Below are 14,884 nucleotides of genomic sequence, written 5' to 3'. Positions count from 1 at the left end.
TTTTGGTCTGTATGTAATTGCCTTGGGCAAAGTTCACAATGTAAAAACTCTGACAACCCTTAACTAAACGTGAGAGTGAAGACCCAACCGATGCGCACACACACGCACACCTGCTGAAATATACAATTACCTGTTGAGAGTGATAAATACAGACACCTAAGAAACAGACATACACAAACCTGTTGAGAACGATACAGGCACACACACTCGTTGAGAGAAACACAGAGGCTTAGCCTGGCACCCGTTAAGAGAGACAGAGACACTCAAACATTCACAGAGATCAAAGCAAAGAAGTCATGACCACGTCGTCTCCGTACCCAAGTATGCCGCTTCCGTTCATCATGACAGACGACACCGGGAGATTCTACATCAACGAGGACACGGCGCAGGTTCTGGGGAAAATCAAGAAGCCCGTGGTGGTGGTGGCGATAGCCGGGAAATATCGAACCGGAAAATCCTTTCTCATGAACCGACTCGCAAGTGAGTGGATTACTAAGGTGGTTGAGTGTGTGAATGGATGGGTCAGTAAATTAGCTCCAGGTTGTGTATCTCCTTGAATGGGTTTCTAATCCGCTAAGTGGTCTGAAGTCGTCTGAAGGTTGCGAGTTCAAATCCTTTTAGGGTGGGGTTGACTCAGCCTATCATCAATGCGAGATTGTTTAAACTAGTATCATGTTATAGGGAAGTAAACATTATTCGCATTTTGGATAGATGCACCCCACCATATGAATGTGGAATTTCCACCACTGGCTCAGGGCTCTAAACAGGTGTTGAACACCATGTCGATACTCATTGAATTAATTTGTACTCTATCTGTTCGGGTGAGTGTAAGGTCGGGTTAATGGTTGGGGGCATGTCAGGTTAGTAGAAGCCTCAGATCATTATTGAGACAGTGCTGTTCTGATTCTGGTGCGGGAGTGAAGCGTTGGTGACTGGTTACCACGCAAAACGTTGAACCCAGTGACCTGAGTCTGATTCCCGACATGGCTAACGTCAGTGCCGAGTAAAATCTGGACTAGGTCTGGTCACTCCACTTGGGGGTATGATCAAACAACTCCTGTGACCATTCATCCAGTAGTTAAAGCCTTCATCAGCCTCTGATCACATCCCCAAAGGCACACAACATCAAATGTTGAGGTAAGAACCAACACCTGGGTGCGTGAGTGGGTAAGTGGGTAAGTAGGTGGGTAAGTAGGTGAGTGAGTGAGTGAGTGGCTTAATGGGTGGATGAGTGAGAGGGCGTGTGGATCAGTTGGTTAGTGAGTGACTAAGCCAGTGAGAGGCTGGGTGGGAGAGTGGGTGGACTAGTAGTTGAATAGGTGAATGGGTGGGTTGGTGAGTGGATGAGGGTGGGTGAGAGTGAGTATATTGTTGGCTGGGTGGGTGAGTGGGTGTGTTCCTTGATGGATAGGTGAGTGGATGGGTGTTTGAGAGGGTGGTGGTGAGTTGGTGGGTGCGTGAGAGGGTGGTTGAGAGGGTGGGTGGTGAGTTGTTGAGTGGGTTGGTGGACGAGTGGTTGGGTTAGTGATTGGGTGGGTGAGTAAGTGAGTGAGTGTGTGCGTGAGGTGGGTGAGTAGATGCAAGGTGGGTGGGTGAGTGGTTGAGAGGGTGGGTGAGTAGGTGAAAGGGTGGATGGGTAGGTGAAAGGGTGGGTGGATGAGTGGTTGGGTTGGATGGGTGTGTGGATCTGAGTGGATGATTGGGTGAGTGGCTTGATGGCTATTTGAGAGGGTGGGTTAAAGGGTCGGTTAATTGGTGAGTGGGTATGTGGTTGAGTGGATTAATGGGTGAGTGGATGAATGGATAATTGGGTGGTTGAGTGCGTGGATGGGTGAGAGGGTAAGTAAGTTTGTTAGTGAGTAGAAATGTTAGGTGAGTGGGTGAGAAGCTGGGTGGGTGAACGAGTGGGTGGACGAGTGGTTAGATTGGTGAATGGGTGGGTTGGTGAGTGGATGAGGTTGGGTGAGTGGGTGATTGGGTAAGTTGCTTGATGGGTTGGTGAGTGAGTTGGTGGGTGAAAGGGTAGGTGAGTTGGTGCGTGAGAGGGTGGGTAGGTGAGGTGGGTGAGTAGGTGAAATGTGGATGGGCGAGTGGAAGAGTGAGTAGATCAAAGGCTGGGTGGATACGTGGTTGGGTTTTTGAGTGGGTGGCTGAGTGGATGAGTGAGTGAGTGGGTATATGGTTGGGTGGGTGAGTGGGTTATTGGGTTGGTGGCTTGATATGTGGGTGGGTGGGAAAGAGTGTGTGTGGGAGAGTAGGTGAGGTGATTGAGTGTGTGGGTGCGTCACTAGGTGAAAGGGTGGGTGGACGAGTGGGTAGATTGTTGGGTGTGTGGGTGATTGGGTGGTTGAATGTGTGGGTGGTTTGGTGGATGAGTGGCTGTGTGGTTGAGTGGCTCGGTGGGTAGATGAGTAAGTGGGTACGTGAGAGGGTGGTTTGGTGGGTGAGTGGGTGGGTGAGTGCGTACCGTCAGTGTTGTTGTGACCTGCGGTATGGTTGTTAAAACAACAGCTTCCCAGATTTTCGATTTTAAGCTTTCGTGACTGCAGGGATTCATCTTCTTGGTTATTTCGGTAAAGTCACCGAAAGAACCAAGAAGATGAGCTTCCCAGCTGTGGACGAATTTGAGATACGTTGTAGGGCAATTATATGTATTCAAAGTTAAATAAAAAATAAAGTGTTTGACCTGGAAAAGAAAACAAATATTCTCTGCTGTCGCCTTAGCCTGATTAGTAATACAGCCATTCCATAACAGGTCAGATGACATTGATGTACCTAACACATTCGTGATTTTATTATGAATGAGAATATAATTGTTCAACATTATGAGAGGAACTGTATAATTGCTAGTCTTACATAATATCATCGCCGAATTTTTATAGTTGACAAAATCAGCTTTTTGTCAATCTATTCTAAAATTGTAACTAAGTTAGTGTTGTAAAATCATCTCAAATGAATGACGTTTCTCTGAACTTCGGTTCGAGCGAGTTTGTCATGAGAACATTGCAATTACTCCAAACAGTGAGACTTGATGTAACTTTGGATGCGTAGGTGTTCCATTTGTTGTATTCGGGAACCCCCTCTACTGGATTATTACCAACCACCATTTTGAATAAAAAGCAGCAGAGTTTAAAAGCATATGGAAGGTATATTTTGAAATGATAATGAAGTGATATGAATGTTATGATAATGACTTCAATGCCAATTATGCTAATGGCATTGACATCAGTGTAATTGATCATAATGTAATTGATGATTGTCATTATGTGTAATGACAATCATCAATTAGGTTAATTTGCTCTTTCTCTCCCCTGGCCGCTGCGGTGTGGATTTCCACACAGCTCTCTCAATGACATGCGAATTTCTCTGCTCCAGCACCCCCACCTCTCTCTCTCTGTGCCCCACCCCCTCTCTCCCTATTTAAGGCCTCGACACAGAGGCGTGGGGTCTCTGTGTGTCTATGTTGTGTGTCTCTCTCTGTGTTGTCTCTCTCTGCTTGTGTGTCTGTCTGTGTCTCCGTGTCTGTGTTTTGTCTCTCTCTCAAATTTAGTTCTACCTGATTACGATTGCTTGTGTTGCAATCGAAACGTCGTATTCTATTATTTAATTTATTTTCTTTCTACGTGACTTTACCGAAAGAACGAATAGAGTAAATGTTTATGCATGTGGGAAAAACCAGAGCCACCGGAGGATGCAATATTCAATGCCATAAAGAAGGGAGATGTTTTATGAGCGTTCACTTGGTTGTACTGCATTCTGCTGGCAAGCCAGGGTATTGCATATCGATGCCAAAGGAAGGGAGTCTCATGACGTATCATTTGTGTGATACACCCACCCTTGCTTCCACAGTGATGGATTCCATGCGTGTCATCACTTCCGGCCTAACAGTGTTTGACAATGCGAAACAATAGACGGTGATTTATGAAGTTTAAACATTATTTTTCTCAAACAAGTCATAAGTACACTTATAATATATTTTACCCTATATCCTAAGTTTTCCGGCTTCACACGGGTCTCGGTCATCAAATGTTGAGTAATATATTGCATTGCTGTCTTAGAATAATTGAATGCTGCATACGAAGTCGGTAAATGTGTGTATTTTGTTATGGTTTTTGGGTGGTGTGATACAGTCGCAAGGCTTTTTTGTTTTTTGATAAGAGGACAGCTTTTAAATCTGTTACCCTTGGAAAGTTTCAGGTTAGACAACGATGCATGTATTTTCACCTGGTGCCAATATGAAAAGATTTGTCGCACAGCCAACTCTGCAGCAACCAACGTTGAGTTGACCATGAGAGAAGCATGCACTTAGCAGGTTGAGGCCAACAACTTTGAGTGATTAACTCAGTGCCTTATCGGTGCTCATTGCAAAACCGAGGTGGACAGGGAATTGATGGTGTTTAAGTTGACAGAACAGGTCAGAGTGATTGACTGGAATGCGTGGAATGAATACATGGTGTCCTGCTGCATGACCAGTCATGTTTCTGGCTTTCAATTACATGGGGCATAATTTTCTTCACGGCTAATCATGTACAATTGCAAAGTGTTCGTGGGTCTAAATTCCTGCGAAGCATGATGGGTACGCTAATATTGACGTGTATTTTTGTGGAGGCAGACCAGGTGGTTGCAGAGAGTTGAGACATTATTTAGCGTCGTTGACTGCCTCATTCGTGTCCAGTACAGTGTCAGTTGACTTGAATGTGTAAGGAGTGCCTGCCTGGCAACTCGGAACGGAGGTCGTTGTTAGTGATATTAACAATGTAATTTTTTCGTGCGAGGATGTCTCTGTCGCATCGCCACTTGTGGTATAGGAATTGGCGTGCAAAATCACCAATGACAGCTTCTTTAAGTTGCTGAAGTGTTTCAAATGGTGTGCTAATGTTGGTCATCTAAATACTTCCATATCCATTGTCAGGTAGTATGGCTCCATTGCCCATTTTTTCCTATTGTTCTCCATCTTGCATTTGTGACCAAACAAGCTCAGTTTCCTTCTCATTACCGCTTTGTGTGGTACAACTCAGGGTTTGTGGAAGGCAAAGGTCTTTTCTCGTTAGCCTCTTTCCTGCAAGAGTATATTACGTGCAGCCCTCTTCTCCTTTAGCAATCTGCCAATGGTGGTATTATTCTAGTCAAACCAGTCCTGGTGGTTGCACTTTGTGGTGCCAGGCATCCTAACAAACACCCTATCGAACTTAATCTCTTTTGTTATTCAAAAAGAGTAGGACCATAGAGTCCTCGTGTCATAGTCCAAATGTGAGTTATAAATTACTCAACTGGGATTGCATATGGCAACATAAGGAAAGAAAGAAAAGAAAAACTACTGCAGACGATTTGTGAAACATAGCACCTTTGATCGAGGGATTTGATCAGAGGGTTTTAATTAACACCAACATGTTGCATGTATAACAGCACCAGAAGCAATAACAGCAACAAGAACAGCAGCAACAGTACCAACTGAAAAGCAGCAACATAACAGCAACTGCAACAACATCAGCAACAACAACAGCAACCACACCTTGCAATGGCGATGTTGCAACTTCTGCTTCACTCGCAGAACTCTAGCTCAGGAAGCTGAATGGTCTGGTGAAGCAATGCCTCCCCTCTTCCCTGGAGAATGAGGGGCCATACCCGAACTTCTCTTGGCCTGGATCGACAAATCAATGATATCTCATCAAAAGGTCACCGATACTTTGGTGGGACTCACCAGCAGACACTGCCCAGCATCCATCGTGCAGAAGGGAGTGCTGATCGGTTCCACACCAACTGTGCTACGATCTACTGTGGAAATGCCGCTTGTTGCAATGCCTTGCAAATGGTTATGCTGTGGACTCGATATATTGGCTGTTACTGAAACCTGGGTATATGATGCCTCACCGGACGTAATTAAGCATGAGGCTGCATCTGACGGATATTTTATTGTACATCAGCAACATCGCAAAAAGCCGCAGCAGACATGGTGGTAAGATCACACAGATTCACCCTGGAGACCTCTTCATGAAGGTCCTAAGGAACTGATTTACATTCCCGTCATTCGAGGTGCTGCTTGTGAAAATAACGAACAGCGTGCGGAGGCTTTTGATCACCGTAATCTATCGACCACCGTCTTCACCGGTGTTGGAAATATTTGTCGAGCTTTCCAGTTTCCTAGACTTTGGGTCACCTTGGCTCTCGATACATCATCTGTGTTGACTTAAACTGTTCCGAACTTACTGATTCATGTGGTAAAATCAACAATGATCTGAACGAAATTATCAAGTCACGTTCTAACACGTCAGTAACTCAACAATCTTGATATTGCAACTAACTACATGACGTCTGCCAAAAACATTACCTCACTGCAGCATGTACACAATTATCTGGCACATGTCGTGACGGGCACTGCAAGATCATGTCCGTCCAGTGCTCGCCACGCTGTATTGGCTTCTGGTTGCCGATTGAATGCATTATAAGGTCGCACTCAGTACACAAAAGGTGCTTACCAGAAATGAAGCACAATACCGTGCTGATCTCGTCAAGGAGCATAAAACATCGCATGAACTCGGATGATCCTCGCAGCGGCTTTTCACTTGCCATTTGCACCTCGTGCAGTACCCGGTGGTACCATAGTACCCCGGCTCTCGCATAATGTCCATGATGCAGTCATTTTTAGTCTGTTGATGGTCGGCGATGCGGCAATCGACTCATCTCGACGAGCTGTCCACGATGCACTGTGGTGCGTACGAGCGTTCAAGGTTTCAGCGCAATCGTCCTCGCTGCGTTTCGACATTTCGGAGTAGCACTGATTTCGGATTGATTGGTATCCCAGTCGCGAAGTTAAGTACATCCCTGGAAAAAATTGTTTCCCAGAAATAAAATGTTTTATTGCCTTGGCCATTCTGTATTATTTGTTACCCCAGGGTACTGCCAGGTTTTCCCTCCACATTCATAAACTTGCAATGATAATTTGGCATAATTTGGCTGTTATAAATTCCCACATTATAAGGCACTTTGTTCAGCTATTATTTGTGGCCATGTCGATTGTTTAAAAGAGCTATATAACTCAGTGGGCTTTACCTGGTAAAATAAAAACAAATGTATACTGAGAAACAAATCCCCCGTAAAGCCTTTCAAAGGCTGTTGGGGCAAGTGCTATTAGCAAGTACCTATGAAGGCCGAAAGAGCATACAATGGGGTGGGTGGCCAACACCACGTCTGGGCGCCTTTGTCTCCCCAGTGGCGAAGTTTACACATGACACCAGATACTAATTTGAGGATTAGTCGACCTAGGGGGGAAGCCCAGGACCACTTCATATAATCGCTATCACTAATGATGGCCATGAGCGGGAATCGAACTCACGTTGTCGGTTCATAGAGCAGTGCACAAGCCGCTCCACCACCGTTTCCCACATATACATATGTATAGTCCCCGAATTACGAACGGACTGTGTTTCTTGTTCCTTTCATAAGTCGAGCTGTTCATACTTCGGCACATACTGTACATACTGTTAGTAAAATATATTACAGTTATACAAAAAAGGGAAGCATTGTTATGCTCATAAATAAGGAATATTGTCCATTTATATCTAATCCAGAGAAATATTGTATAGTAAATAATACAAAATAATGTAACGTGAAAAGAAAAGGTTATGATATCACTTTCCTTGAGTCCTGATGCTGGATGATTGTTCCACTGAACAAAGGAGTTCCGTGGTTCGGTTCACAAGTACGAGCGGACGTTCATAACTTAGCACTGGGAGAGTGTTGGTGGATAACACACATTCGTGAAAATTCCTTCCTACCCAGGGGTGTCAAAGTTGCCAAATTCTGGTTTGTGAGGGTACGATAGTACGGTAATTAGAATACAGCAATCCCTCACCATCTGCGTGTTTCACATTCACGGTATTTACGTATGCACGGTTTTCCTTCGGTATACTAATTGGCTTACCGTGGTATGGTGTTTGTGTATCAACGGTTTAGCACGGCGACCGGCACTTGTAATTTCATATCACTCACATCTATATTCCCTCCATGCATCATCTCATTTCCCAACTGCCGCCACCACTCTCTTTCCACCACTTGATAGAGGAAGAGGGTGGGCAAAGCCCCTCCTCCTCCTTCGAATCCTCATCAACATCATCGTCATCACCATGAACTTCAACTCTCAACATTAACGGTAAAATAACATTATTTTAATTCTGTTATTTGAACATTTATTGATGTTTATGCTATGCCTTTACTTGTATTTAGTGAAGGAATAAGCAAATAAGTTAAGCTTTGACGAGTGCGACCGTCACTCTACTATTGCCCTAACCTCCTATTTCCCATAAGGCCTTGCTATTGCCAACCGCAGTTTTGGCCAAATATTAAGGGCCACAGAGCTTGGCCACTTGTTAACACCAACTTTTGCTATGCCCACTTGTCTGTGGTTGAAAATGCCTCTGGATCACCCTCTGTCCCTGACAATAAATTATATGTCTGCATTACAAATTCTGTAACGTTTGAGATTAAATATTAATGAATTATTTGCATATAAGAAAATATTGATTCTTGTATCACTGCTTTGTCTCCTCACATCAGAAGCAGTGAAACCTGTCTTAAAGCTGGACATGCATCCCAAGTTTGCGATTAAGAGGTGAGTCTTATTTGTCATCAGTGGAGATATGAGGTGTCTGGGTTGGCTTAGAAATGGCAATAATGCAGTCCATGATTTCAAACTGTTTCAACAAATTGGTTTCTGAATAGCAGTTGATGGTCTCAACCTGGCACCTGAGTATGGAACAACTTACAAAAAGTCTAGAATTTGTGTAACACTTGTCCTAACTCTAAATAAATATGGTATTAATCGTATGAAAACGCAACCATTCCATTATAAATAAGGGTCGATCAATACCACCCTGGAGATAGACATTATTCATGTTCACACACGTGCACTTTGACAAGCACATACACATCCAAACACACACGTGCACATTCACTTGAAAATACTCTCACTATACTTACACGGACTCTCATAAATAATGACAAAGATCATTTTAATAGACGAATAGCGTCTTCCGGTGACTGTATGACCGAGTCAGCAGTGCTCAATAAGACCACTTCGACCCTTTCATTAATATCAGCCCAATGCACGAGGTTTCTACAGTTTTTTTATTGGAAGACTCAGATTCTTGCATGCCTTTCTCCCTGCACGAAAAAGTTAGAATTGTATTTTAACTCGGTCCTGTCTTATGTAACTGAAGCTTAGGCCGCTGTTGGCTTGCCTTACACTCCACGTGCTGAAGAGCGGAAAGAGTCACAAGCAAGAAGTCAAAGACCTCCTCTCCATTAACCTCTTCAATCAAGGAAAGACCTGAGACCCCTCCTGGAGGGAATCATGGGATGCTACAAGCTTTACTTGAAAATGCCAATCACATTTTCCAAAACACCCGGGAAGTTGGTCAATAAACGGAGGAGAAACCCACTCTACTCCGGGTCTCAACGAAAAACTAAACAGGATTAATGAGAGGGTAGAGAAACAAGAGTTAGCAATGGCATCTCTTCCAGGAACACGGGAACCTGAGAAAAGTAGATAATAACAAACTCAAGGAGCTAATGAAGACGTTTAATAATCTATATAGTAAGGGCTGGGAAAGTCAATTGAAGGCCTCTGGTGACGTGGAGGGGGTAGAGGACACTGCCTCCCAAGGAGCTATCTGCTACATTCAAAAACTCTGACCCTCTATACAAAAGAACCTGGAACTCCGCATCAACAACCAACACACTTGTTTGGAAGGAAAGAGGGGCAAGATTTAATGGAAGCAAATAATCTGAGACCCCACCCCCTTCCCCAATTGGCATGAAACTGAAGAAGCGCTAAAAATGGCAAGAATATTAAAGTGTAAAGCCACTAAAATTGAGGGAAACTTTACATTACTTGACCTTACTTCGGCTGACTAGAAGAAGATGAACTTCCTCCCTCTGCATAGAGATATGGAAAACAGGAATAGGGTGCGCTTACGATTGCTCTATCCAGCCAAACTTTGAATCCACATTGCAGGGAGAAGGTGAGATTTCCTAACCCCGAGTGAGGTGATGAGGTGCCGGGAGTTCCAGTAAGTCCTACAGAGACTCAGGGCAAGTGAGGGGAACCAATGAAGGAGTGCTGCTTGAGCCTGATGGTCCCTGGGTGGTGGATTGGGCTCACCGGTCCTGCGTCTTCAGCGCATTGACAACACATATCCTTACCTGTGTAATGGGTTCAACTGAGTGGCACTCGTAGACTTGGAGGCAAGTTGTTTATTCAGTTCCAACACACGGGGTAACTTCCCCTCACCAGAATAACAACCTAAGGTAATGACCCCCCGGCTAACCACACTAGTTACCACGTAACTGCTACTATGGACCAGGACCAACGACTTCGGCCCGGGTCCACGTGTTGGAGACTCGTTGAACGGAGAACATAGATGAAGGGTTTCTTCCAGGATGAATAACCACCCTGGTCCCTCTCGGGACACGGTTTATATTCTCTGTGGCACGGCCTGCTCCACTCTTGGCCATGTCCACCTTCTAGAATCCTCGGGAAGGATCTGGGTCCCAATCACGTGACACCCCTTAGCCCCCTCTTGGGGCCCCTCTGTCAATTTAACCGGTCACGTGTCCTCCTGAGTCAACCAGAGTGCCATGGCCACGCACAACCTCATCCTTCGGTTGGCACCCACACACCCTGTCGTGTAGGGTCGGCACTGCACATAAAGCGTGGTGTCATCCAGCGCTATTATTCAGCGCACACCGTGCCCCTCTAGGGCAGGTACTGCACCCACAGCATGGTGACAACCAGCGGTGTCACTACATCACCCCCCCCCCCCTTCATAAAACTCAGCCATCCCGGCTGTCAACTCACCCTCAACAAAAAACAAAAGCCCCTCAGTGTGCCTCAACAAATAAATACCCCATCCCATATGTACAATATCTACATTATATACAGTGACGAACAGGGGAAGGGAACAGAAGTAAAGAACCAACAATACGCAAAAACAAAACGGAAGAGAGAAAGGAAGAGAGAGAGAAGAGCGGAAGAAGAGAATAAAAAACACGTGGTAACACACGAAACCTCGGGACCCCCTCCAGCATCACCCACCCTCACCGTGTAACAACACCCGCAAGCACAATAAAGGCCAGGTTCAGCCAATGACCAATACGACATGACGAGTGTGACAACCAACTGACGGCGTGGGAGTGTGTGTGTATGGGGGTCACGAAAACTGAACAGTCTTGGAATGAGTCCCTGTGGCCGGTCCCTCAGGCGAGGTGGGCGTAAGCTCCCTGGGGGTCCCAGGGCGAATTGGAAAATGTGCCCGGTTCCTCATGAAGAGCAGTCGGCCGGGCAGACGGGCCCTCCACTCCTGAAGCAGGCGGCGGCTTTGGGGAAGTTCAACGCGCAGAACCTGAGGACGGGATCACATAACTCCCCTGAGGACCAACCTCAGCGGGTACACACCTCAGCTTGCCTGACACACCCGACACTCGGCCCCTGCATAGTGGAGATGTGATGAATTCACATGGCACGATGAAAGGTTTTAGGCGAGAGGGATGTACAAACCAACTCCGTTGACCCCAGCGAATTTGAATACAGAGGCCGAACAGCCCGAATCACATCAACCGGCCCCCTCCAATGTTTAAACAATTTGGCTGATGTACCCACCGGTACCTGGGAACAGTGCAGCCAGGCTCTGTTACCTGGAGACCACTTATGTCCAGAAAGACGGAGACCCCTCAGCCGCTCATTTGCCAATTGGCGTGAGTTAGAATTTCCCCTGGAAGCCTCGCGTGCTTCTGAAAGCCTCTGAAGGGTAAAGCACATGGACTCCGAAATTTAAGATTTAGCTATGTTTGGCGCAGCTTGTTATTAGACATCAATCAGGGGGTCGTGTTCTCTCCCGTACATTAAAACAAATGGCAAGTAGACAGTGGACACATGAGGGGCCATTCTATAGGCAGCCAAGTCCCAGTCAAGCTGGGACTTGCTCCACCATCCCATCTGTCTGGTGGTGGTAGGGCGACGTACGTACTTTCTTTGTTCCCAACAAATCACACACCTCCCGCAGCAATTTAGAAGAAAATGGTTTACCTTGATCGGTCAGAAGGCGCTCAGGCACCCCCTTGTCCATCACATAGCCGTCGAGGAATGCCTCTGTGATGACCACCGCCAACTGGTTGGGAAGCGGCCAGGCCATCGGCCACCGTGAAAAATATTCGATGCCCACCAGTAAATACTTATTCCCACGAGGGGTGGTAGGAAATGGACCAAGGATATCAAGAGCGACCAACTCATTTATGCGGGAAACTCGAATAGATTGCAATGGTGGACACCAGGGTTTAGACGGGGGTTTCCGCCGAGCGCACTGCACACACCCCTTCAATACATTAGCGACAACATCCACCATACCGGGCCAGAAGAAGTCGAACTTAAGTGTGGCTTGTGTCTTATGCACACCGAGGTGCAGCAGTCGCTCATGCACTGCTCAGATTATTTTACCCCACAGGGCAGTGGGCACGACGATGTTGTAATGGCGCAACCCTCCGTCCCAACGCATCAGCAACCCGCCTCTGAGAATGACAGAGGCTACACCCCGTCGATCCCCACCCCCGTCTGCCCCCTTCACACAGCATCATATATTAAACAGGGAAGCGTCCTCAACCTGGAGGCGTCCCCACTCCGCATTGTCCAAGCCAATAACGGCGTCACACACGTCAGAACCGTCGGCTTAATCAGGGGTGTCAACCTCGATTGACGCCGCAAAGGGAGGGGGCGAGGCCTCTTCAGGCGTCGTACAGCGCCCCGAGCCTGAGAAACACGCGCACCCGTCGCTCTTTGGCAATCGCGACAGGGCATCCACGTCCGTGTGTTGGGCACCTTTGCGGTTGGAGACAGTAAAATAACACTCCTTGGTTCTTTTGGTAAAGTCACGTAGGTAGAAAAATAAATAAAATAAAACAAAAATAACATGTCAGACTTTTTGCGTTGCATTGCATTACATTTCCAAAAAAAATGCTAAGTTTGTTTTCTCAAACTGCCTATTTCTCTCTATAAAATCTACGAGGCTCTCATAGGTCCATTCGCTCTTTCTCTCCCCAGGCTGCTATGGGGTGGATTTCCACACAACTCTCTCTAAAATTTACCAGACTTGCTGGGTCTTTCTCTCCCCCTGCCGCCGCTGGGTGAATTTCTACACAGCTCTCTCATTGACATGCTAATGTCTCTGCTCCAGCAGACCCACCTCTCTCTCTCTCTGCCCCAACCCCACCCCCCTCTCTTTCTATTTGAGGCCACGGCACAGAGGCATTGGGTCTCTGTGTGTCTATGTTGTGTGTCTATGTTGTGTGTCTCTCTCTGTGTGTTGCATCTCTCCGCTTGTGTGTCTGTCTGTGTGTCTCCGTTTCTGTGTTTTGTCTCTCTCTCAAATTGAGTTCTACCTGATGACGACTGCTTGTGTTGCAATCGAAACGTCGTATTCTATTATGTAATTTATTTTCTTTCTACGTGACTTCACCGAAAGAACCAAAGAGTTTTTTCCCGCAGTCAAAAAAGCTTCAAATCAAGCAAAGGAATTAAGCAGAACATAGAGCCGTTTTAATATCACCCCAAATATCAACATTACATGTTTCATGAGCCACGTAACCTCTGGGAGTGCATACTTTCAGCAGAATTGGTTCAACACAACTAAACAACTGGACTAGTTTTTGACAGCGTCTTATTTGTAAAGTCAGGCTTGTCTGAACCTATGCTGGTCAACGGCCATCTAGTGTTAGGTAATATCTTATCGTCATGAATCCGAGCTTGCAGAAAAACTATATGTATTACATTAAACTAAATAACCATGAGTATTATTGTAGATAATTTAAGATGGTATGTGTAAAATACACTTTTATTTTGTATATGTAGAGGCAGATATGTGAATGAGGAATATTGTCTGCTGATATATGTTGTTCCTTATAATCTCCACAACGACACGAATGATTGATTTGAATTTGTTGCACAGGTCAGAAGGAGAATCAAGCCTACATCATAGTAAAGAACCAGGTAAATACCATGCACTACACATATACAAGCGGTGTTGTACCACGCTTAGAACATAGCCGGGTGTGATTTGTCAAATTTTCGGTGATGGGATGAACATAGAAATTATTTTAACCCGCACTGATCAGCACGGAAAAGCACGGTCAAACAGTCCGCATATAAAATAAGGAGGCATTTGTCCATTTATTAGACGGAATACATTGTATAACAATTCCTGCAGTCACGAAAGCTTCAAATCAAGTTTGAACGACCTCTACGGAGATTATTTAAGTTTGTTTTCTCTTTCTCTTTGTGTCTCTGTTTGTCAAATTTCACACTTAACTTCTAATTTAGCAATCTTTGGAAGAACGTAATCAACCAGGCTATTCGTTAACTGCGTGTTAACCGACTCTCTGTGTGCATTCCATTACATTTCCAAAAATGTTGCTAAGTTCGTTTTCTCAAACTTCCTATTTCTCTCTCTAAAATTTACCAGGCTTGTACGGGTCTTTCTCTCTCCCGGCTGCCGCGGGGTGGATTTACACACAGCTCTCTCATTGACATGCTTATTTCTCTGCTCCAGCACCCCCACCTCTCTCTCTGCCCCACCCCACTCTGTCTCTATTTAAGGTCTCGACATAGATGCGTTGTGTCTCTGTGTGGCTATGTGTGTGTCTCTCTCTGTGTGTCTCTGTTTTGTCTCTCTCTGCTTGTGTGTCTGTGTGTCTTCGTGTCTGTGTTTTGTCTCTCTCTCAAGTTTAGCAATCTTTGGAAGAACGTAATCAACCAGGTAGGGTGTGACTGTTGTGTTAGCCGGCTCTCTGTGTTGTATTGCATTGTATTTCTAAGTTTACTAGGTTTGTGTTTTAACCT

General features: G+C 45.6%; 1 protein-coding gene across 2 annotated transcripts in view; it reads left to right on the top strand.

Annotated features, from left to right (window-relative positions):
• The first annotated feature begins 81 nt into the window (after nucleotides 1-81).
• LOC133361691 (guanylate-binding protein 1-like) overlaps nucleotides 82-14,884 on the top strand; it is a 77,116-nt gene continuing 62,313 nt past the window's right edge. Inside the window, exons 1-3 of one of the 2 annotated variants that reach the window (XM_061580679.1) lie at nucleotides 82-480; nucleotides 8,554-8,608; nucleotides 13,995-14,035. In XM_061580679.1, coding sequence (XP_061436663.1) covers nucleotides 297-480; nucleotides 8,554-8,608; nucleotides 13,995-14,035 — 280 coding nt within the window. In that variant the 5' untranslated portion in view covers nucleotides 82-296. Of the gene's footprint in view, nucleotides 481-1,058; nucleotides 1,138-8,553; nucleotides 8,609-13,994; nucleotides 14,036-14,884 lie in introns of those variants that run through there. The other variant, XM_061580680.1, reaches the window with a different exon arrangement.

The sequence above is a fragment of the Lethenteron reissneri genome, unplaced genomic scaffold (assembly GCF_015708825.2).
Source record: "Lethenteron reissneri isolate LAM-NWPU_2019-01 unplaced genomic scaffold, ASM1570882v1 scaffold_120, whole genome shotgun sequence".
NCBI classification, from domain to species: domain Eukaryota; kingdom Metazoa; phylum Chordata; class Hyperoartia; order Petromyzontiformes; family Petromyzontidae; genus Lethenteron; species Lethenteron reissneri.
The sequence above is the reverse complement of the archived record's forward strand: the minus strand, read 5'-3'. Positions and strand labels throughout refer to the sequence as shown.